The following is a 22,086-nucleotide window of genomic DNA, read 5'->3' as shown; positions in this document are numbered from 1 at the left end:
TGCATCTTTGGAATAGGCTACCAATTCATGTGAAACGGAGCACCTCTATGACAACTGTTCAAGAGGAACCTGGACGAGTGGATGGAGCACCATAAATTCTTACCGGGGATAGCGCCCACAACCTTCCTGGACATGGGGAGTCATTACTAAATGCAATCTTAGATTCTGACTAGCATTTCTATGGTATTACATTGGAATGAAACAGCTAGACTTAAAATGACCTCCGGGTCGATAGGCTAGTAATTTTCTAAGATCCTACGAACAGCATTCCCTGTGAAGTTATGGTCATTGTTTATAAGCCACATAAGGCTGTAGAACTGGTCACTATAACAGGTTTATTAACACAATCACCAGGAACACAGGCTTGCAACTCAAATTCTGTTGCACTCTGCACAACGGAAATGTACTGTAACAGTGTACTGACGGCACTCTACTGCTTGCCCAAGAAACTGGCCACTTTTACCCGTAGGCATAACCAAAAAATAGAAAATAAATAAAATAAGCAGCCGGTACACTACTGCTCACATATTTATAGGCACTGCGACATCTACATGGATATGGAATACTGGGTACATAATTATGATTATTAGGACAATAATTTGTCAGCATAAAATTATATATTTACCATAAGGCTAAATCGGCTTTGGGAATTTAGTCATTAAGCATTTGGACTAAAGCACTCCATAGTTACTTTGCCCAGCAAATAAATCTTTCCCAGGCGACTTTAACAAGTTCTAACCAGGAAAACACTGTACCTTTCTCTTCCATTTTCAACATCTGCCCAGCTATGAAAGTGCATAACCAAACAGAACACAGAGGAAGAAATGGCTAATAAATACTAAATCCTCCAAGCAGATCTATCTTCACAAAAAGTAAGCAGCTTTCGTATTTGCTAAGAAAACTCAAGTCTTATTAATCACTACCACAGAGATCTAGTTATTTCTCCCGAAACAGGGAACAGGAAACTGTTACAAGAAAATTGTGACAATCCTGACTCCAGAAATCAATCCACATTGCATAACAATGACCATACAGCTAATACTACAACCTGAGGCACACTGAAGTGGGACTGTAGAAAATGAGCTGCAAAAAAGGCAATAAACACGTAAGCAGGAAGTTCACAGATTCAGAACCTCTGGTTAGAACATGCAAGTCAGAGTCCTCTCAAAGGCAATCTGCAATGACAGATACTAGCAGATCTTCTCAACCAGAACTCCACTAAGAGCTCCAATAAGAGATTTTTGACTCAAACACCATGAAAAAAGACCCATGGATCTGATGCAACAGGAAACTACCTCAAACCTATACAAAAGTTGCAGTGACAAACTTTTGCAAAGGGCCTGTAAATACTCTCTCTTTAGTACAAAGGAAACTGCAGTCTGGTAACAGTCCCACCCAAGTGATCACATAGGATCAAGTCCCAAAGGTTGACTGGTCAGTCACCATACAGGGGAAAATAAAAAGCCAAATCTGACAGCATCTAAAAGGCAGCATTCCTAGATATGGGGAAATTCCACCATGTACCCCTAAGAATTCTGTTAAACCACTATGTAAAGGACAACCTCAAACAAGCAACTATAAAGCCACAGCACCCTTCCTCTTATCACCCGCACTGAACACTGCTAGCTCATCAGATGCCAAGGAAAACATCCCATATAAATCCAAAGGAGTTAACCCCAACCCTAGGAAGGGAACAGGGCCAAAAACATTGGACTGAAGAAGCCAACCCCAGTGAGACAGGTTCCCAACCCTTGCAATTAAAAAACAGCCCTGTTCTAACAGAAAATGAAAGCCACATTTCATAAGTCAAACAGAGGTTGTGAAAAAAGTCAGGCCCCAAAACATCACCTCCTTGGAACCCTTCCCCTCTCCCCCAGAAAGGGAGCTACAGAAGTAAACATGGCCACACGAGTTGTGCAGATATGCCCTGAAATGTCTCCTTAAGAGACAAAGGAGGAAAGGGTCAACCCAACAATCAAAAGATCCAGGCAAAGCTCATGTCAAACCAAAGAACCTCCCTTGCCACAGCCAGAACCAAATCTGTAGAAAATCTCAGCTCACTGACTGTGACTGGCTAGTTAGTCTGGTAAGCCACTGGATGAGGAGGAGGTTGAAATGATTACGAAGGAAGCCTTAACAGAGGAAAAAAAATTAAGTCAACAACAAAGTACTCTGGGGTCGTCTGAATCCGTACAAATGCATTTTTAATGGCAAGAAAAAACTGCAAATGGAAGAGAGCGGGGTAAAGTTATCATGGGAAGGAGAAGTACTAAAGTAGTCTGGGAAAGTTTTATACACAAAGCAGAGCACTCTGGGCAAACAAAGACTAAACTTTCTCAGCAGATCTTTTGATACATCTAGCAACAAAATTCAAGACTGTCAGAAAAAGTTAAAAACAGATTTCAGAAGCACAATTTTTCAATCAATTCAACAGGCAGCATTTTTTCTTTTCATAAAAAATTAATTTTAACAAAATGCTTCTCCTAGGTGAAACACGTAAAGATTCCTCAGCACTGTCCATAGCTAGCAACGCTTGTATAATTCTAGAAATACAATTCACATATGGAGCATTGGTTTCTTTATCAGAAATATTTCGACACATCAAAACTGGTCACACTAGCAATCTCAGTACTTCACCATATGGATGTTGTAGCAGGTAGCTAACATGGTGAATAAATGGACAAATAGTTTAGTGCCAAAACTTTAGTATCTGTAATAAGAAAAAAAAACAATTTATTTCTTGTGGGAGTAATTTATATTGGACATACAACTATTAGTCTTTGTAACTTTTTTATTTACACTTACTGCAAAATACTAAATGAGGTGTTACAAATGCTTCTATGTTACTTGCGTGTCAGGAATATTCTGGAGCAGTACCACCATAAGCCTTATGCAACTGAAATTAATCCACCGTGTTAATGGGGCCTACTCCTCCCCATAACACACCACCGGAGGTAACTCGCTCAGTAGGCAAGGCAGATAACATGACATTATTCTTGGACAAACTTTAACCTACCTCAGGTTACATAAGCAGTGCAAAGCTTGCCTCTGATTACCCAACAACATACCTTAGGAATCTACTGCTTTTGTGGAGTCCAGGTGACAGAGAATAATATATCAAACCAATATCAGTAAAAGCACTTTTGTTACCAGTTTGTCTGAGAGAACCAGCCCTTTTTTTTGTATGCTGCTGCAACTGAAGTTGATAAATAACATTTTGAAGAAGTTCAAATGCAATAAAATATATGCAACACAGCTGAGATGAAATCAGACTTTTTTGTTGTTTGTAATAATCAGAAAACAGTCTACCCATGGCTAGTACAGACTAAAAGAAAAAGTCAAATGAGCAGTTTTGAATAAAACAGGACTTCTCAGCTGTGTTTTCATTTCTGTGACATGAACAAGTATTTTACCATTATTTTCTCACTACTGCTACTAATACCACTGGAACCTACAGAGATAATTTTGTTAAGGATTTAATAAACTACAACTACTTTTGTTAAAGATTTAAAAATCAGACTCAAAATATGCAATACATGAATACTGGCAAGTTATGTAACTCTTTGCTTCAGAATAAGGGTCGTGCCTCCTTGTATTTGATAATAAAATGCATATTGTGAGTCATTCTAGTGCATGCAATACTTCTAATCTTTTCATGCCACATGCTCTTTAAATACAAAAGAACCCTACTTTGCCAGATGATTTGACGTCTTTGTACATGGAGCTGAAGCTACAGAAGTACGACTGTGCAAACTTCCACGGTTCTGCTGGTCCAGTGTCTTGATTTTCATTTGGTTAGCCTGAAACTCAAAATAACACCTCTCTGCATTGTCGAACATCGACTTACTAGTCCACACCAGCTCGCTGTCATGATGCAGAAAATAACAGACAAGTGTGGGGATCACAGCCTGTACAGGCCTTTGTGAAAGAACCCCTACACAGTGCTGCTCTCTGCTACTAAAAGAGCTCTCCTGTTGTGTGCTCTTTTTGTTTTTACCAACTGGATATAGAAAAGTGCTCTGAAGTTGTTCCTCTTTTGCTGCGGGAAAGTTACTGTACATATTTTCATAAAAGCGTCTCTCTGCATCGTCATACATTCGCTTATTGTACCACACCTCAGACACCAGCTCCTGTAAGCTACTCAAGTGTGGTTTCCCATTTGGTGCTAGAGCTGCTGTAAGATCTGGTAAATTTCCAGATGTAGGCTCTGCAGAAATAACTCTACCTCGAGTCAAGCCAGGTGTTGCCGGTGTGGCAGGAGTTGGCACAGCAGTGCCATAACCCTCATCTGGAGTTCCACGAGGTGGTGCATTGAAGTCTGTTCCAGTCTTTAAAGGCAAGAACTCCAGATGCTGAGGTACACTTAGCCCAGAAGGCCTTTCTAGAAACCTGCATTCAGCATCATCAAAGCTCAACTTATTGAGCCAGACATTATGAACTATGTGATGGCAAGCAACAGTCACACTGTGACTGCAACTCAGTGCTGCTCTGACCTCCTCTGGCTTACATGGCAATCCCTTCACTTGAGGGTCTGAGCCAAGAATGGATTTACAAGAATCTACATCCACTTCAGACACTAATGGCAATTTTTCTTTGATGGCTGACAGACCTTGTAAATCTGCAAGCTGTTTGTGATACATAGCTTCTGCTTCTTCATAAACATATTTATTGTACCACACATGTTCAGCTTGTAAACCCATGGAAACAAAATCCACAGAAGATGCATACTTTTTAGTAATAGGACAGTGCTTTCTTCTCTTGTTCCCATTTCGTGCTTTGTTTCGAGTAGCCTTCAGTGCATCATCATTCACGTATCTGTGGCCATTGCCACTTACTGCATGCACCACATCAGTACATGCCGCTTCAAGAGCAGTTAGCATAGCCTGTTCTTCATAAAACAACTTTTCAGCTTCATCATACTTGTACTTGTCCATCCATATAGTCTCCAACAAGTACGGGTGCTGTCTTGTCCGCATCTTCAAAAACATGCAGCATTGGGGGAAAAGGGAAAACAAAAAAAGCACACACAACACAAGTTGCACGATTATACACTTGAATATTTGTCATTACTTTCTCCACCCCAGAATCCTTACAACGCATCTTCACTACAACCAATCAATTCCTTCAGAAAATCCAAGCTTCTGGTATGGTTAGTGACGGGGAGTTTTCTAAGCTCCCAGGAAATCAAACTTTGGTGTGACCAATGAATACTGTAGTTAATAAACAAACTAAAAGAATATCAAGTTAAAAATATTATTCACGCACACGTGTGTGTATGCACACATACACAAACGTGCTGTAAATGGGTAGCTGACCACCCCCAACTGTTGGGGGCAGGTTCTAACCAAAGCAGAAGCTGATCAAGTTTACAGTATAACCCAAGACACAAGAATATCTCACACAAACACACACTCTCTCCTCCCCATAGCATGTAATTAACACAGAAAAAATAACCACCACTTACATCTATTTCCCGAAGTAAAGTCTGAGTGAAAGTCTCAATAGGGACCTAACTTTAAAACACAGTATCTGCTGGATTTATCAGGAATGTCCTTTTAAACAGCCTTGCTAACAATTCGGAGCACAGGTTTGCAGTCTACATGGAAATGCATCTATTTGCTTTCCAAATCTACTCTATACTAACATCTCCAAATATTAAATGGGAGGAGGCATAAAATACATGCACTCCATTATCCTTTTTCAACTGTAAAACAACTCTCATACAAAATCTGATTCTGAATTATGTAAATACTTGTACAACATTACTCACCAGATCTGATCATTTTTATGAAAAGGATTTTGAAGTAAGTTTCCTTCTGTTGTTGCTCTGCATTCCACAAAAACTTTTAACAGCCCATTAACTGCTGCCTCTCAATATTAACCTAGGAGCTCTGACCTTGTAAGGGACTTAATCATATGTACAACTTCTTGCTCTAGTCCAACAACACGTACTTCTACCAAAGTCAGTTCTGCTGTACATTCAAATACTGACATCAGCAGCACAGCAGTTAAAAACAGTAACTCATCTACCTGTCACATATTAAATGGTGGCAGCAGTGAAATTATACGACAGTTATTCACATACCATTTATTCAGCAGGTACGGCATGGATCTCGTAAATGAGAACTGTACAGCCTAAAACAGTTCTGCTCTGGTTACCAAAAAATATGCATACCCTTGCAGCCACAAGGGAAATATAAAACATTGTATCTGCACTGCATTTACTTTATTTACTAATCAGATTAATTAGGAAACAAGGACGAAATAAGCTTTGTGAGTATGGAAAAATGTCAATATCACAGCTGCCCAAGGAATTCAAAACCAAAGGAATTCTGTGTGCCAATTATGTCCAAGGACATGACAGTATCTTTACATGCAGTGAAGACACATTCCACTAAAATTGGAGATAGTCAGGCAGTGTCCACAAGTGAAGGGCATTCTTCAAAGCAACTGAAACCATCATCAGATAATCTCAAAATCCAGATGGAGGTAGAGACACGAGCTGGAGATAAAACACCTGTGGCTCCAGGCAACCGAGGGAATGAGGAAATTTGGGACAGAGAAAGAAAAAGCAGTGCCAGCATAACAGACAGATACTGGCCTTTTGTCAAAGGCGTGTGAATACTTGGGGCAAGTCCTATTCCAGATGTCAAGCTAAGTGCCAGAATTCTTCCCCAGTATAAAGACTGGAACAACTTTGACAGTCTTACTCAGGCATTTGAAAGGGTATGTAACCAGCATTAAATTGACCAGGGACAACAGTTTAAGTATATGAAGTCCGCTGTTCACAGGTAAAGCACTGCATGCTGTACCAAAAATGAAAGATGGGGACTGTCTGAATTATGATAAAAGTCAAACACCGTTTATCTAAATGTTTTAAACTAACTCCTGATATGCAAAGAAATTTACAGACAGCATAGAAGAAAAGCAGCTAGCCATGTGAATGGTTAAACTGCAGAAATAACCACTTACTTTCATAAGTGGGCGAGTGAATGCTGAGTCACTTGATTGAAATGCTGAGTCTTTTTGATAAGGGAGCAAGCACTCAGTACTTAACCAGATTGACAGCGTACTGCTGCGATAGAAATAGGAAAAAGGGTACATTAAATCTAGCCAGCAGGGCATAAATGCATAAGAGGGTACGCAGCAAAATACACTGATATACAGGGAACCCCATGAGGGCAGTCTAATCATCACAACAGGTTCTACAGGGAAAAAAGGAAAAATGCTGGCTCAAATACAAAAAGTCTTGGAAAAAATGCTTCCAGTACATCCATATGGGGCATGGAAGGTCCAAATGTCCACACTGACAGGCTAGGAAACAAATCCCATGTGAGAAAGCGAATGAAAGTAGCAAAGTAACACAAAGTGGGCGCAAGCAGTCTTAAAACTGGAACTATTCAGATTACTAGACTCCCTTTTCTGATGGGAAACATCATTGTACTTCCTATTTTAGTGTAATCTGCAAATACATTAAAGGTTATATAAAGGTGTCAAAGAGCATCACAAGTATAAATCCTTGGATCTGACTCTCACAAATTTAAATGGACCATCTTACAAGAAAAAACAGATCCACACCACATTCCTGGGTGCAAAAGGAAATGTCCCCATCTTGTAGTTATAACAGCAGAAGAGTTCAGAGACACTGGTAGGATCACAAACATTCTATCTTAAAAGCCAGACGTAACAAGTGTTCTACCTTACAAGACATAATCCCAGAACTGGCTTTTTCTAAAGATGGCAAAGAGAAACAAACTTCTAAAAGGTGCCCTACCACCAAGGGTGACCAGAAATCAGGTTCTTCTAGACTGCCAGTCTGACTTTATGATGAAGCTAATTATCTTAATCTTTGCCGCTTTCCAGTCCCATTGTCATTTCTGATGTTATAGGTTCATAGGTAGGTAATAGGCTATTGGCCCAAGGCCCTACGCAAGCCTAGCCAGCAAGGTTCCATAGCTTACGCCACCCAAGAAAGTTATTTTCCTGTGCCACTATCCAGCAGAGACACAGGAAATACACCCCGGGGATCACTTCTATTTCCCATCCACTCATCAAGATTTTTCTTAAAGAGTGCTAATGAAGAACTTTGCTTGACATAGATGGGTAGCCTGTTCCAGAGTATAGAAGTCTCTCGGACAGGAGTTTATCCCTCCGGCATGTCCTGTTTATTGTGGTGACAAAGTTTAAGTCACTAGAGCGTGTAGCTCGGAGGGATTGGGATTTCTTTAGGTGCAGCATGTCCAATAGCTCTGGAGTTTTTTGAGGCGGTCAGTGTAGGGCATTTGTTTGAGGCCAGTAATCCTCTTTGTGAGGTACTTCTGTGGCCTTTCTAGCTGCTGCAGATGTCTTGTGAGGTACACTCCAAAAGGGGTGTTGTACTCTATAATGGGTCTAATGAGTGACGAGTAGAGGGGAAAAATGACCTCTTTTTTCTTGGATGAGAACCCTTTTATGATGAGGTGTGCCACGTAGAAGGACTTCCTGACTACTGTGGTGATGTGACTATCAAAGGAAAGACTACTGTCCACCTGGGTCCCAAGGTCTCTTATCACGCATTCGGTGATTGCTGCCTATGTGGTAGTTCATGGGTACAGAGTTTTTAACAAAGGGGATGACACTGCACTTTTTGGCATTGAGCTTGAAGCCATGGCTCTGACACCAGGCATCTGTCTCAGTGAGGCCCTTCTGTAGAATGTTCACATCATTTGGGGACTTGACTACGGCTCCTAGTTTGCAGTCATCTGCGAACTTCGTTAGCCAGAGGTCTTCTGTGTTAGCCTGTACTTCAAAGTAGATACCGAACAGGAGAGGTCCCAGGACAGAACCCTGTGGTACTCCACTTGTCACTGCTTTGAGGTCAGATTTGGAGTCTGCAACTTTTACAGTGTGGGTTCCGTCAGTGAGCCAGTTGGCAACCCATTTTGTGATGTAGGGATTTATACCTAGTTTACTGAGTTTAGCTAGAATTCCAGAATGGGGGATGGTGTTGAAAGCCTCGGCGAGGTCAAGATAGGCTGTGTGAACCACCTTACTCTCATCCACGGCTTTGGTGTCTGCCTCAAAGAAGTCGATCAGGTTCAGGAGGCATGATCTGCCTTTCACAAACCCGAACTGGTTGGGATCCAGAGTTTGGAGGTTACCAATGTCTTTCTTTAGGAGTTCCATGATGATACGTCCTTACTCTCATCCACGGCTTTGGTGGATGCCTCAAAGAAGTCGATCAGGTTCAGGAGGCATGATCTGCCTTTCACAAACCCGAACTGGTTGGGATCCAGAGTTTGGAGGTTACCAATGTCTTTGTTTATGAGTTCCATGATGATACGTTCCATGGCCTTGCAGACCAGGCCCATCAGACTAATAGGTCGATAGTTCCTGGGATCAGTGGTGGCTCCCTCTTTGTGGAGTGGGATAACTGTTGCTATACACATTCAGTGGGCACAAAGCCTGATGCGAGGCTATTATTGAACACGGTGCTTAAGTGGGGAGCCAGTTCGTTCTGAAGTTCGTGTAAAACACAGCCTGGGATGTTGTCCGGTCCCATGGATGCTGTGTTTTCGGCTTTAGAGAGTGCAGCTTTTACCTGCGTATATGAGGTTATACTTGGTTAACTACTCTTCCATCCAAAAAAGATGTTGTAAGGTGGCTATATCATCACTCCTCATTCTGTGAAACAATGCTTCCTTGTAGCTCCCCCTTAACCGCCCACCCTTCTAACCTGCATCTACTTCATAGACTCATTGTGCTTTATTTGTCTATAATGAATTTACAGTTTTTAAATTTTGCTCACTTCCAATGCCAAGTTCCTTCAGCTGGCTCCCCATTATTCATCTGCAATTTCTTTCAGTCTGCATCACCACACCACCTTCCTTCGCAGAATCAAACCACTATTCTGGCAATTCTTTTAGGGCCATCATATCTATTTGGATCTCAAAAGGGGGAGTGACTCTTCGAACCTATATTTCATATTAGTGTCCAAATGCTTCCCAGGCAGACCCACATTATGAATGGTCAGACACCCACACCAAGTAACCTTGGGCTACTCAGCCCACTACTGCATATACTTTGCAAGCTTCCACAGCAGTCAGCAGAAGATGGCTTTGCAATGGTAGTTCCCTCAAGCTGGCTTCGCTGACAATCTCTAGTGTTACATCAAAACATAAAATTCTTTTGACTTTTATTCACACAGTTAAAACAGCTAACAAACATTCTTGTTGGATTCTACAGCTACTGGCAGTGTCATGTTGTCATCTACAATTTTTTTTAAAGACCTAGGGTTGATAACAACAGAAGTGGAATGGAGTGGTGAGCCTTCCACATTCTGTTTACACCCATTTCTGAACTGAGGTACCTCAAAAAATGCTGTTAGCGTTAGTCAATGAAAGGACCTAGCTTGCTTGGAGTGCAAGTTAAAGAAAATGCAGTGATGCAGCACCAAGCAACGTCACTTTGAACCTGTAGCTGTTGCCAAACTATTCAGAAATCTGGGACTCTAACAATTTGCTTCTCAAACTTGAAGTCTTGGCAGCAGTGTCAGGGATCTTTGCTAGTTTCATTTCAGAACTACAAGATCTCAGAGTACTGACGCAACAAAAATAAAAACTGAAATTCTAACAAGAAGCAGCTAATTCGGAAACATGCTGTTTTGTCTTAAGATGTCTTTTGTACAGAAGCTTTATACCCTGCCATTCCTTTATGCGAACTCAAAGACTGGTATATTGGAGAAGGGGAAATACACCACCACAACACTGGACCAGTAAATAAATATCTTATTCACACCAGCAGTTCTGTTATTCCAAAGATCGCAACTGAGGTCCTTGGAATTAAACAAGCATCACTCTATTACAAGTCGCATCGGACTCCTAGCGAGACCCCTAGGGCAGCCACTGCTACCACAGAGTTTACGGCAAAAAAGAGGAAAACAGAAGTGGGTTGGAAGGACTTTCTTCAATATCATGTATACATGCTACATGCGTTTATACCTCTAGGCAATTTAGAGCCCCCGATCCACCATTGCTAAGTCTTCGGAAAGTGGTAGGAAACCAGAATACTGGAGGAAACTCACACAAAGGACATGCAGACCCAGTACAAAAGGCACTCCAGCCAAAAACCTACCAGACCCATAAACTGTCAAATATTACCTATTCACCTACTCCTGTCCCTTCTTATCCTTCCCACATCATCTTTCTTTATTTTTTATCCAGCCCACTGCACAATTTTTCTAATCAGCAAAAAGGCAAACTTTTCTTTCCAGACCTTTAGACCAGTCAGAGTACTGATTTCTATGGTAACCCCCCACCCCCGTTTCAACCTATCGTCTTTTCATCAGGGTGAACTCAATTTACTTTAACAGTCCACATCCTATTGTTTTAGCTAGGGTTTTACAAATGCTACCACCACATTAGAACCTACTCTAAAGCCCACTCTAACTTACTAAACTTTTTATGGAGTACCACTTCATAAAGAGGTGCTGCATTGTACTTAGAGTTAGCAGCGCACTTGAAGTAATTATCTGTCTACCAATGAAAATCAACTGAATTTTAATCTCTGACAACCTTGTATCTTATCCATTCATAGGTGTGTACTAGGCTAATGGGCCTGGAGCCTTTACAAGCCTAGCCCATAGGATTACCCTGGCATCGTGCCACCCGACCTTAGTTCCCAGTGCCTCTGTCGAGTAAAGCCAGTGGAGTGATCCCTGGGGTGAATTTTCTATTTCCCATCCATTCATCAAGATTTCTCTTAAAGAGGGCCAGTGAGGTGCTCTGCTTGACATGTATGGGAAGTCTATTCCATAGCATGGGCAGTCACCGGGTTATGAACCTGTCCCTCCAACATGTTATGTTGATTGTGGTAATGAGGTTGAGGTCTCTGGAGCGTGTGGTGCGGCGGGATTGGGATTTCTTTAGATGTAGCATTTCTAACAGAGCTGGGTCAGACATGGCTTTGTAAGTCAAGCAGAAATCGCCTCTAAGTAGACGATACGAGACCGAGAATAGTTGGGAGTTTTTTGAGAGTCTGTCCATATAGGACAAATGTTTAAGGCCTGGGATCCTCTTTGTGAGGTACTTTTGCGGCCTTCTCCAGTTGCTGCAGCTGTTTAGTGAGGTACATGCCAAATGGGGCATTGTACTCTGACTGTCTCCCTCTACTCTTCCCTCATTAGGCCAATGACCTCTTTCTTCCTGGATGCAAAACCCTTAGTAATGAGATGTGCCACACAGAAGGACTTTGACCACAGTGGCAATGTGGTGATCAAAAGAGAGGTTGCTGTCAACCTGTGTTCCCAGATCTCTCATAACGTCTTCTGTGTTCAGTGGGCTATCAGTGGACTACCATCAATGTGGTAATTCACAGGAACCGGGTTTTTTCCAAAGGGGATGGCAACACTTTTAGGCATTAAGCTTAAGGCCATGGTTCTGACACCAGTCATTGGTCTCACTGAGGCCTTCCTGTAGGATGTCACCATCACTTGGAGAGTTAATAATAGCTCTCAACTTGCAGTTGTCTGTGAACTTTGTCAGGCAGAGTCCCTTCGTGTTGGCCTGAACTTCACAGAAGTAGATACCAGACAGGAGAGGGCCCAGGACCGAACCCTGTGGGACTCCACTCGTGACTGGTCGGCAGTCTGACTTGGAGTCAGCTACTTTCACACTGTGAGTTCTACCTGCGAGCCAGTTTGCAACCCACCTAGTGATATAGGGGTTGATGCCTAGCTTAGTGACTTTTTCTATGACTCCTGAGTGGGGAATGGTATCAAAGGCCTTGGCCAGATCAAGGTAAGCTGTATGAACCACCTTGCCTTCATCCACAGCTCTGGTGACTGACTCAAAGAAGTTGACCAAGTTGAGCAGGCATGATCTACCTTTCACAAAACCAAACTGTGTGGGATCCAGAGTTTGGAGATTCCCTACATCCTTGTTTATTAGGTCCATGAAGATGCGTTCCACAGCTTTGCATATCAGACTAGTCAGACTAATAAGGCGATAGTTCCCAGGGTCTGTAGTCACTCCTCTTTTGTGAAGTCAATCAAGAATTATTCCACATACCAAGAAAGAAAGTCAGACGCCTCTGTTTTTTTAAATAATCTCTTAACCAGGTTAACCCATTAGGCACAAATCCCGTTTCAGGGATAACCCAGGAGCATTGTCTGGTTAAAATGACTTGCTCACAGAAACACAGTAAGCAAATGGATTCTGAGGAATTCAAACCATGAATATACCAAGAGGCTTGTTAGCAGCTCACAACCTAAGTCTTCTGTGCCAAGGCTACTTCTATAGCGCAATGCTGCTTACAGAAGGCTCTATTAAACTTCAAATAATTACTGTGATGGTAAGATCTAAAAGCCACCAACTTCGAAACTTTAGCTAAAAACTACTGTTGGCAAGCCTCACTTATCTCAAAATGTATACACAAAGACTCAAGGCAATAATATCTTCCCCCTTACAATTTCTTAATGTTTCTATAAGGAAAAACGGAGGTTTAAAATAACATTCTACACAAGCCAGCCACATGTTCTGTAAATGATCTAATCCCAGACACTACTGATTTAACAAGTGCATCTATTACCAGGAACCTCCCTAAACTTAAGGAGATCCACAAAAAGTTATCTAGTACATAACAATTCAGCATCTCCATCACAGTCTGATGGAACAAGGTCAGATTCCGCAATGATAATGAAAAGCTTAAAACAAGGGGACAGAAGACTTCTCGCTGCTCATCAGTACTAGATGGTGAAGGGACAAAACTAAACACTTAATACTGGTTCAAAGGACAGCACCTGTGGGACCGGTAGGGGCCAGAACTGTAATGGCTTGGAAACTTATACAGTCAGCACTAGCGATAGCACCAAAGAACAGTGACAAACACTCAGAATAGTTTCCTACTACAGTGTTATATCACAAAGTGCCTGGTAACGTGCACCCTGCTAAAATACATACCATCAAAGCTACTATGAGCACAGGCATCATGACAAAGCACACACTGCACAGAGACATTACGGACTGTGAAGTAACTACAGATGGAGACTAGGAAGTTGTCAAGATGATGGACTCCCAAGAACCAGGACTAGACCTCACAAGTGCCACAATGACTCGTGCCTGTCAAAAGGAGTGATCTCCTAATGGAGCAAGGTATATGACAGTATGTCATGCGGCATACCCTTGAATTTCTAATCAATGACAGTTAATGTCGATTACACTATTAAAAAAGCATTAATCAAAGTCTGGTATACCATGTTTTATGTACTTTGTATCTTGTGATGTGCCGCTGAGTGCTGCAAATGGGCGCTGAAACAGCTTTTCAGAATCGGGGTGTTTGCCATTTTTCCATGGATTATGAAACTGTAGGGTTAGTATATTTAAACATGGGGTGAAGGCTTCCAAAATAGGAGGTGCAGGGGCTTGCCCCCACTGAAAAAAAATTTGTTTCATTATGTCTTTTTTACTGAGGATTTCACTGCTGTGCTTTCATTATTTGAGGACACAGTGTTTTGCGCCCTCAATGCTTAGATACGTATCCTACAAATTCTATCTAGGATATGCTCCCAACAGTGAAGACCACCAACGAATTCTAGGCATCAGACCTAGGCATTCACTTACATTATCCCGGCCCTTTGCTAGTGGGTATCCAAATATTAAAGTCCTGTTCCTTTTTCTGCCCATCTCCCACTTCCATTTTTGTACAGTAAAAACCAAGACCCTCGGCTCTGACTACTGATGTCACCAATGCAGAGGGACCATCATATGAATATTCATAGCAAAGCACACAAAAGAACATGACAGTCATGTTTTACTTTCTGATAACTACATAAAGTTCTTGAAGACTCACTATTTTAACCTCCCAGTAGTGAATGATGACATCTGCCTGATACAAAGAAGATCCAGATAAAAAGACAGCAGGAAAGAACTGCATAAATATTCTGCTGAACACACTACTTAACTCGGGTAGAGTGAATGCCAGGAAGATGGATGTACCTCCTAGAAACATAGCTACATCATATTCACTTCACAGACTGCAGAGCAACAGAAGGAGATCTCATTTGCAGGTCCCAATGCCAAAGTCCTCTCCAAATAAGATTAACAATTCAGCACATACCCCAAAAAGCCCCCATACTAGTCATGTGTTAGACATGTGCCTATAACCACATACAAGGCTGTTTAAAAGCAATGCCAAAGCCAACTAGTCTTGGCATCATCTAAACTGTAGAAGATAATTACTGTTTGGAGTGACAAAATGCAATCTATTATAAACAGGCCATACCAGACAATTTGTCTCCCAATAACAAACAAATATACATTTTAAATTATGTAAAAGTGTACAACAGTCAATATGTCTTTATAACCAACAACACTAATACAGTAGTTGAAAATAAATCAAGACAGGCACTCTCCAACAAGCAATCACATTACAGAAAACAAGGATATTACATTTTTACAAAGCATATGTTACATTCTAGTACAGAAACAAAAAGTACAGTTTTGTACCTACCATAAATGTAGATGTTCGAAGATCCACATTGCTGCAGTCCTTACACTTGGGTAGTCCGCTGTCCTCGGTCGGCCCGAATATCAAAGTATTAGGCTGACGTCGGTCAAGGCGCTTAAGACTGACATCAGGACGTCAGGGTACAAATGCGCATGACCGACGTCATATCCTCAGTCTTTTCTTGCCCCAGATGTCAGAAGACCCTAAACAGAAAGGTCAAAACCAAAAGACAGCAAAAACCAACCAACCACCCTTGCACTAAACATATGTACAATATATACAATATCCACAATATTTACAATTCAACCCACACAACCGCCTCTAAGTACAGAGGGGAAGGAGGGAGGGTAAATTGGACTGCAGCAATGTGGATCTTCGAACATCTACATTTATGGTAGGTACAAAACTGTACTATGTTCTTCATCTCACATTGCTGCAGTCCTTACACTTGGGTAGAATCCCAAAGCAGAGATAAGGGAGGATGGCAAAACTATAAAGCAGTAGGAGCTGCCAAAATGCCCTGTAAAATTGCAGTGGCAAAACCAGCCCTAGATTTAGAGTAAAGTGGAAGGTGATAATGCTTAGAGAAAGTATGCACTGAACTCCAAGTAGCTGCCTCCAAAATATCCTTAGTTGCCACCCCCCGTAAAAAAGCTGTAGAAGTGGCAGTAGCCCTAGTGGAATGAGGCCTAATCCCAGCTGGAATCTCCTTACCATGATGGGAATAACAGAAAGCAATACAAAACCCAATCCACTTAGAAATAGTTTGTTTTGACACAGGCTTGCCCTGAGAACCCAAAGCAAATGAAACAAATAACTGCTGAGACTGCCTGAACTCTTTAGTTCTGCTCAAATAATATCGCAACTGCCTGTGTACATCCAAAGTGTGCAAAATCTTTTCCCCTTTTTTGGGTGTTTGCATAAAAAGTAGGCAAATGAATAGTTTGGTTTAAAGCCACACTAGAAACCACTTTAGGCATAAAGGAAGGATTAGTATAAAGATACCCTATCCTTATGGAAAATTAAGAAAGGCTCAACCGCCATAAGGGCCTGTAATTCAGAAACCCTTCTTGCAGAGGTAATGGCCAACAAAAAGAGCAGGCTTCCATGATAAATATTTCAACTCAGCAGTTGCTGCAGGCTCAAAAGGTTGTAGAGTGAGTTTCTCCAACACAAAATTGAGATCCCAAGCAGGAGTAGGAGCTCTACGTGGGGGTCTTATATTCTTTGCCCCTCTAAGGAATTGCTTAAACAAAGGATGAGAAAACAATGGTGGGTCACAGTCATAGTGAGCAGAAATTGCTGCAGCATGAACCTTAATAGAAGAGAAGGACAAACCTTTGTCCAGTAACTCAGTAAGATATTGAAGAGCCACACTTAAATTAGGCTCAGAAACATCAAATTATTTTGCTGTACTCCAAAATAAAAATCTCTTCCATTTATCTGCGTGCACTTTCCTTGTACTAGGCCTTCTGGCCTCCAAAATAACATTCAAAACTTGCTGTGGAAGCTGAGACCCTCCAGGGTTCAAAACAGAATATGCCAGGCTGTTAGGTGAAGAGAGTGAAGTTTGACATTGAGTAAATGACTGTTCTCCTGAGACAGCAGGTGTGGAATCAAGGTAAAGGCCATGGAGGCTCCCGTACCAGACTTCTCAGTAATGGGTACCAGTGCTGTCGAGGCCAATCTGGAGCTATTAAAATCATCTTTGGCTTGTCCTGTCTGACCTTCAGGAGTACCTTTGGGAGGAGAGGCAGAGGTGGAAAGGCATACACATGAAGATTGCTCCAATTGAAAGAAAGAGCATCCATTTTCCAAGCTGTGGGATGAAACCTTTTTGTGCAAAACTTTGGCAGCTGGTAGTTTAGTGGAGAAGCGAACAGATCTATGTCTGAGTTCCCCATAACACTGTCAATTTCTGAAATACATGAGGATCCAATTTCCACTCGTGGGGATCCATAATTTGTCTGCTCAACACATCTGCTAAGGAGTTCTGTGCTCGGCAGAAACCTTGCCTGAAGATTTAGCTGTAAACTGAGAGCCGTCTCCCACAAAATCATTGCTTGTCTGCATAGAGGATAAGAATGTGTTCCCCCTTGCTTGTTGATGTACCACATGACAGTTGTGTTGTCTGTTAGAACCAACACCTGCCCTGGACGAAGTAAATCCTTGAAAGCTATTAATGCAAATTGGACTGCTAACATCTCCTTCAAGTTGATATGCAGATGTTGAAGTCTGGCAGGCCCCGTGTCTTGTACCCACTTTCCATTTAGATGAGCTCCCCAAGCTTTGTCTGAGGCATCTGTCATTAGAATCTGACTCGCCTCTGGCCGGGTCACAGAGAGTCCCTTGTTTAGGTGACATTCCTGAGCCCACCACAAAAATTCCTTTCGAATGCAAGGTATTATCTGAATGACAGTGTCCATATCTTGGCAGTGCTGTGTCCATACATTTTTGAGATACCATTGTAGCTTCCTCATATGCAGTTTGGCATTGGGAAGCACCAGAATACAAGATGCCATGAACCCCAAGGCTTGAAGGACTGTCCTTGCAGTCAGCCTGGACTGATGAGACAATTGATGGAAGTAAAGAGAAAGATTCTTTTGTTTGTCCGGGTCAAAAAGGCCATCTGGGATGCTGTATTCAGTCTCACACCCAGAAAGCACATGTCCTGAGAGGGTACTAGACTGGACTTTATTTCGTTCACAGAATACCCCAGGCATCTTAGCACTGCTATCACATATTGTAAATGCTGAAGAAGTTCTTCTTTTCCTTGGGCCAGAATCAGGCAATCGTCCAAATAAGGATAAATCTGTATTCCTCTTAGCCTGAAGAAAGCTATCACTGGAGCCAGAACCTTCGTGAACACTCTGGGCGCAGTAGATAAGCCAAAGGGCAATGCAGAGAACTGATAATGAGAAGTCCCAGCCCGAAAACGCAGATACTTCCTGCAACTTAGCCTGATAGGAACATGAAGGTAAGCCTCCTTGAGATCCAGAGTCACCATCCAATGATCTTTGCCCAGCAGAGGTAAAAGCTGTTGTAACGTCAACATTTTGAACTTGGGAATGTCCAGATAAGTGTTGAGGATAGATAAATCCAAAATTGGTCTCCACGTGTTCCCCTTCTTTGGTACTAGGAACAGGCGAGAATAAAATCCTAGGCCCACTTCTGACAGAGGGACCGGTTGTATGGCCCCTATTTGAAGTAGCAGAGAAATTTGTTTGTGAGCTTCTAGTCTTTGCTGAGGAGGAACGTCCGGCATGCCTTTGAAAGGAGGCAAGGTATGGAAATAAAACCTGTAACCTTGGTGTATGATATCCAATACCCATCTGTCTTGGGTAATCAAACTCCAATTTTCCTCGAAAAGTGCCAACCTTCCTCCCAAAGGTGCTGCCAGGCAAGAAGGATCTGGCAGCTGAAAAGGTAGGTCATTGGGCCTGTTTACGAAAGGACTGGCCCCTGCCCTCACCCGAAGATTGTGCAGGTGAACTCCCTGTTCTAGATCTGAAGGAGCTCTGAGCTCTGCCCCTACCACGTCTAGATCTACCCCTAGACTGTGAATCATAAGAAGGGTACGACCACCCCTTAGCAGGCCAATTCCTACTAAACTTCGGAGGCTGAACCTGCAAAAATCTTTAACAGCCTGCATAGACTTAGCCTTGTCTTCCATTTTCTTCAAGACTGACTCTACAGGCGAACCAAACAACACATCAGACTGTAAAGGAGCATCTAAAATCCTTGTCTTAACATGGTCAGATAAATTCTGATCCCTCAGCCAGGCGTGCCTAGAAGAACTGACCCAGTGGCAGCCACCCTAGACGAGGCCTGTACAGCATCAAAACCACATTGTAAAGAATGCTTACCCACCTGTTCAGAGACATGTACCAAATCTTGTAATTCTTTACACTCAATGCCTTCCGCCAGAGCATCTACCTTAGACTTCAATTGGGTAAGAAGATAGTTTTGATATTTCAACATGTGAAACTGGCAATTCAAAGCCCTCATAGCTAAGGTGGAAGAAGTATAGACTTTCTTTCCCCATCTATCCAAAGCTCTGGCCTCTTTATCTGGAAGAACCGGATTTTTTACAACAGAGGCCTTGACACCCTTAGGTCCCTGACTAACAGTTTCTGGGTCTCCCTAGGACTCTTATAAAGATATTTATGAGCCTCAGGCACCCTGTAATACCTATCCGGTTTAACAGGAGCAGGAGGCAAAGAATCAGGATTAAGTGAAGCCTCTGCAAACACATCTTCCACAACATCCAGAACAGGTGGAATAGCCAAAGGCCTATGCTGGGGTAAAAGCAAAAATTCCCTAAGCCTTTTCCTGGAATCAGAAAAGTCCTGACCTTCCCACTTAAAATGTTCCCTCATGGAATGAAGAGTCTCTGAAAAAGAAAAATCCTCTGGAGGAGAAGCAGAAGGAGTGGAATCATCTGCATCCGAATCAGAATAAGGAGAGTACTCCTGCAAGTCTTCAGCTGAAGACTCTGAAACATCCGAAGCTTGCTCAAAACTCCCAAACTCTGGTTCCACCCTAGGCCTCTTATCAGGAGGGGGCAAAGAACCTCTAATCAAAGTAATTAAATCTTCTGCCATTTTAAGCATGTGCTTCTTGGGCACAGATCCTGAAGAACTAGGAGTGACCCCAACAGAAGCTAAACCTGGCCTGCCTCTGGGAGAAGCCTTGGAAACAGAAGGAGAGGGCCTAACCACCTTAGGAAGGGAGGGGAGTACAGTAACTTGAGAAGCCCCTTCAGCCTGACCTGCCTCCTGAGAGGCCACATCCTGCAATAACAAAGTCTCCCCCTGAGACTCCAGAGAAGCCTCCGGTGGAACCACCGGTTCCACCGATGCCTCTAAAGAACCGGCGTCCGGAACGGACGACTCTTCTTGCCTGGGTTTAGCTGCTTTGTCCTTGCGCTTCTTCGAAGAAGCGGGCGTCGGAGCATCCGACGGCATATTGTAATTGCACCGCTTCCCAAAGACCAACCTGGCACAATCTAACCTTCGCTTAATAGTGCGCTTATTGAACCTAGCACAAAAGCGACACCCAACAACGTCGTGCTCAGGCCCTAAACAAGGAATACACAAAGTATGGTAGTCCCTATGCGGTATCTGCTTCCCACAAGAAATACAGTTATTCACTTTTCTGACATCCGTAAATCACTGAGGCAAGAAAAAACTAAAATATTCCCCAACGGGGTACTTAACCAACTTTGACTCGGTCTGAAACTCCGAATTCGAAAAATTTCAGAACGCCGAACGGCACTTGCAACGCTGCTTCTGCATCGAACCATGCGGCAAAAAAGACTGAGGATATGACGTCGGTCATGCGCATTTGTACCCTGACGTCCAGATGTCAGTCTTAAGCGCCTTGACCGAAGTCAGCCTAATACTTTGATATTCGGGCCGACCGAGGACAGCGGACTACCCAAGTGTAAGGACTGCAGCAATGTGAGATGAAGAACATCAAGAATATTACCAATATAGATAAATGAAAAAAAAAAAAACACAGAAACCAAGCAGCAAATTTATCAATACAGATAAACGGGGAAAAAACTCTCAAGAAAGATGTTAACTGCAAATGTTTAGACAAATGGTATCACAAAAATACTCCAAGTGACGTAACAAAAATAATAAATGAATAATTATGTAATCACATTTAGAAGTTAATAATCAAAGCAGGAATATACATAGACTTACTTTTGTGAAGTCCTAGGCAGCACTGAGAGAAAAAAATAAGCATGAACATATTTCAGAAAAGAAAAATTATAAGCATTTCAGAATGCCTTGCTGCAAAATAAAAAAAAGAGCTGTCTTAAGTTTTTATCAATACTAAACAAATTCTGGTGCTTTACAAACCAACTTAATGCATATACATCAAATCCTTCTATACTGCAAATGTTCCATTAAGAAAAGTCCAAGGCACTCCCCTTGTTTGTGTGCATTTTCTTTCAGAACTCATTTAATACCTGGAGTGTCATCATACACAAAAACAGCATACACAAATAACATGGTTCAAGAGGCTAAGTAACTGAAAGGTCACACACAAAATATAATGACTGACATGGGTTTTGGACCTGAACAAAATGCAAGAAGCCAAGCAAGTGCTAGATGAGGTGGTAGGGGAGAGGAGCGTGACTGGCAAAGCTGGCTCTCCACTCTCAGGATGGGAGGAAGGACTTCATTCACAAAGTACTTCCTGATGACGGTCAGAGGACTGAGCTCCATGCAGCAGATTTAGGCACACAAGGTAGGTATGAGATAGTACAGTACAGGTATGTGTAGTGCATATAAAGACTTTAACAGTGTTCACTGCACATAACAGCATGATTCTTGATGGGATGAGGAAATCTGGCAAATCAAAAATCCCAGCTCTTCACACAGAATGAATGTTGAGATTTTCTCAAGAAATGGTAAAAACAATGGAAGCACACTGAGCATTAGGGACTCAAGTTCAAACCACTCAAGGAAAGAATAAAAAAAGGAGAACCCAATCTACTACTGGTGAGGGCTCAGGAAGCAAGTTCCCCATAGAAGAAGATCTAGGGTACAATGACTACACAAGGAAATTCAGTAATTCCTGCATATCCCA

At 42.2% G+C, this 22,086-nt stretch overlaps 1 protein-coding gene across 3 annotated transcripts in view; it reads right to left on the bottom strand.

The window, feature by feature from the left end:
* EEF1D (eukaryotic translation elongation factor 1 delta) overlaps window positions 1–22,086 on the bottom strand; it is a 639,646-nt gene that overhangs the window by 558,427 nt on the left and 59,133 nt on the right. For all 3 annotated transcript variants that reach the window (XM_044067328.1, XM_044067326.1, XM_044067327.1), the window contains exon 3: window positions 3,691–4,976. In XM_044067328.1, coding sequence (XP_043923263.1) covers window positions 3,691–4,976 — 1,286 coding nt within the window. The remainder of the gene's footprint in view (window positions 1–3,690; window positions 4,977–22,086) is intronic.

Source organism: Protopterus annectens, chromosome 3.part1 (assembly GCF_019279795.1).
Source record: "Protopterus annectens isolate FY-2018-M chromosome 3.part1, PAN1.0, whole genome shotgun sequence".
NCBI lineage: Eukaryota > Metazoa > Chordata > Ceratodontiformes > Protopteridae > Protopterus > Protopterus annectens.
This window is presented reverse-complemented; position numbering and strand designations above follow the sequence as displayed.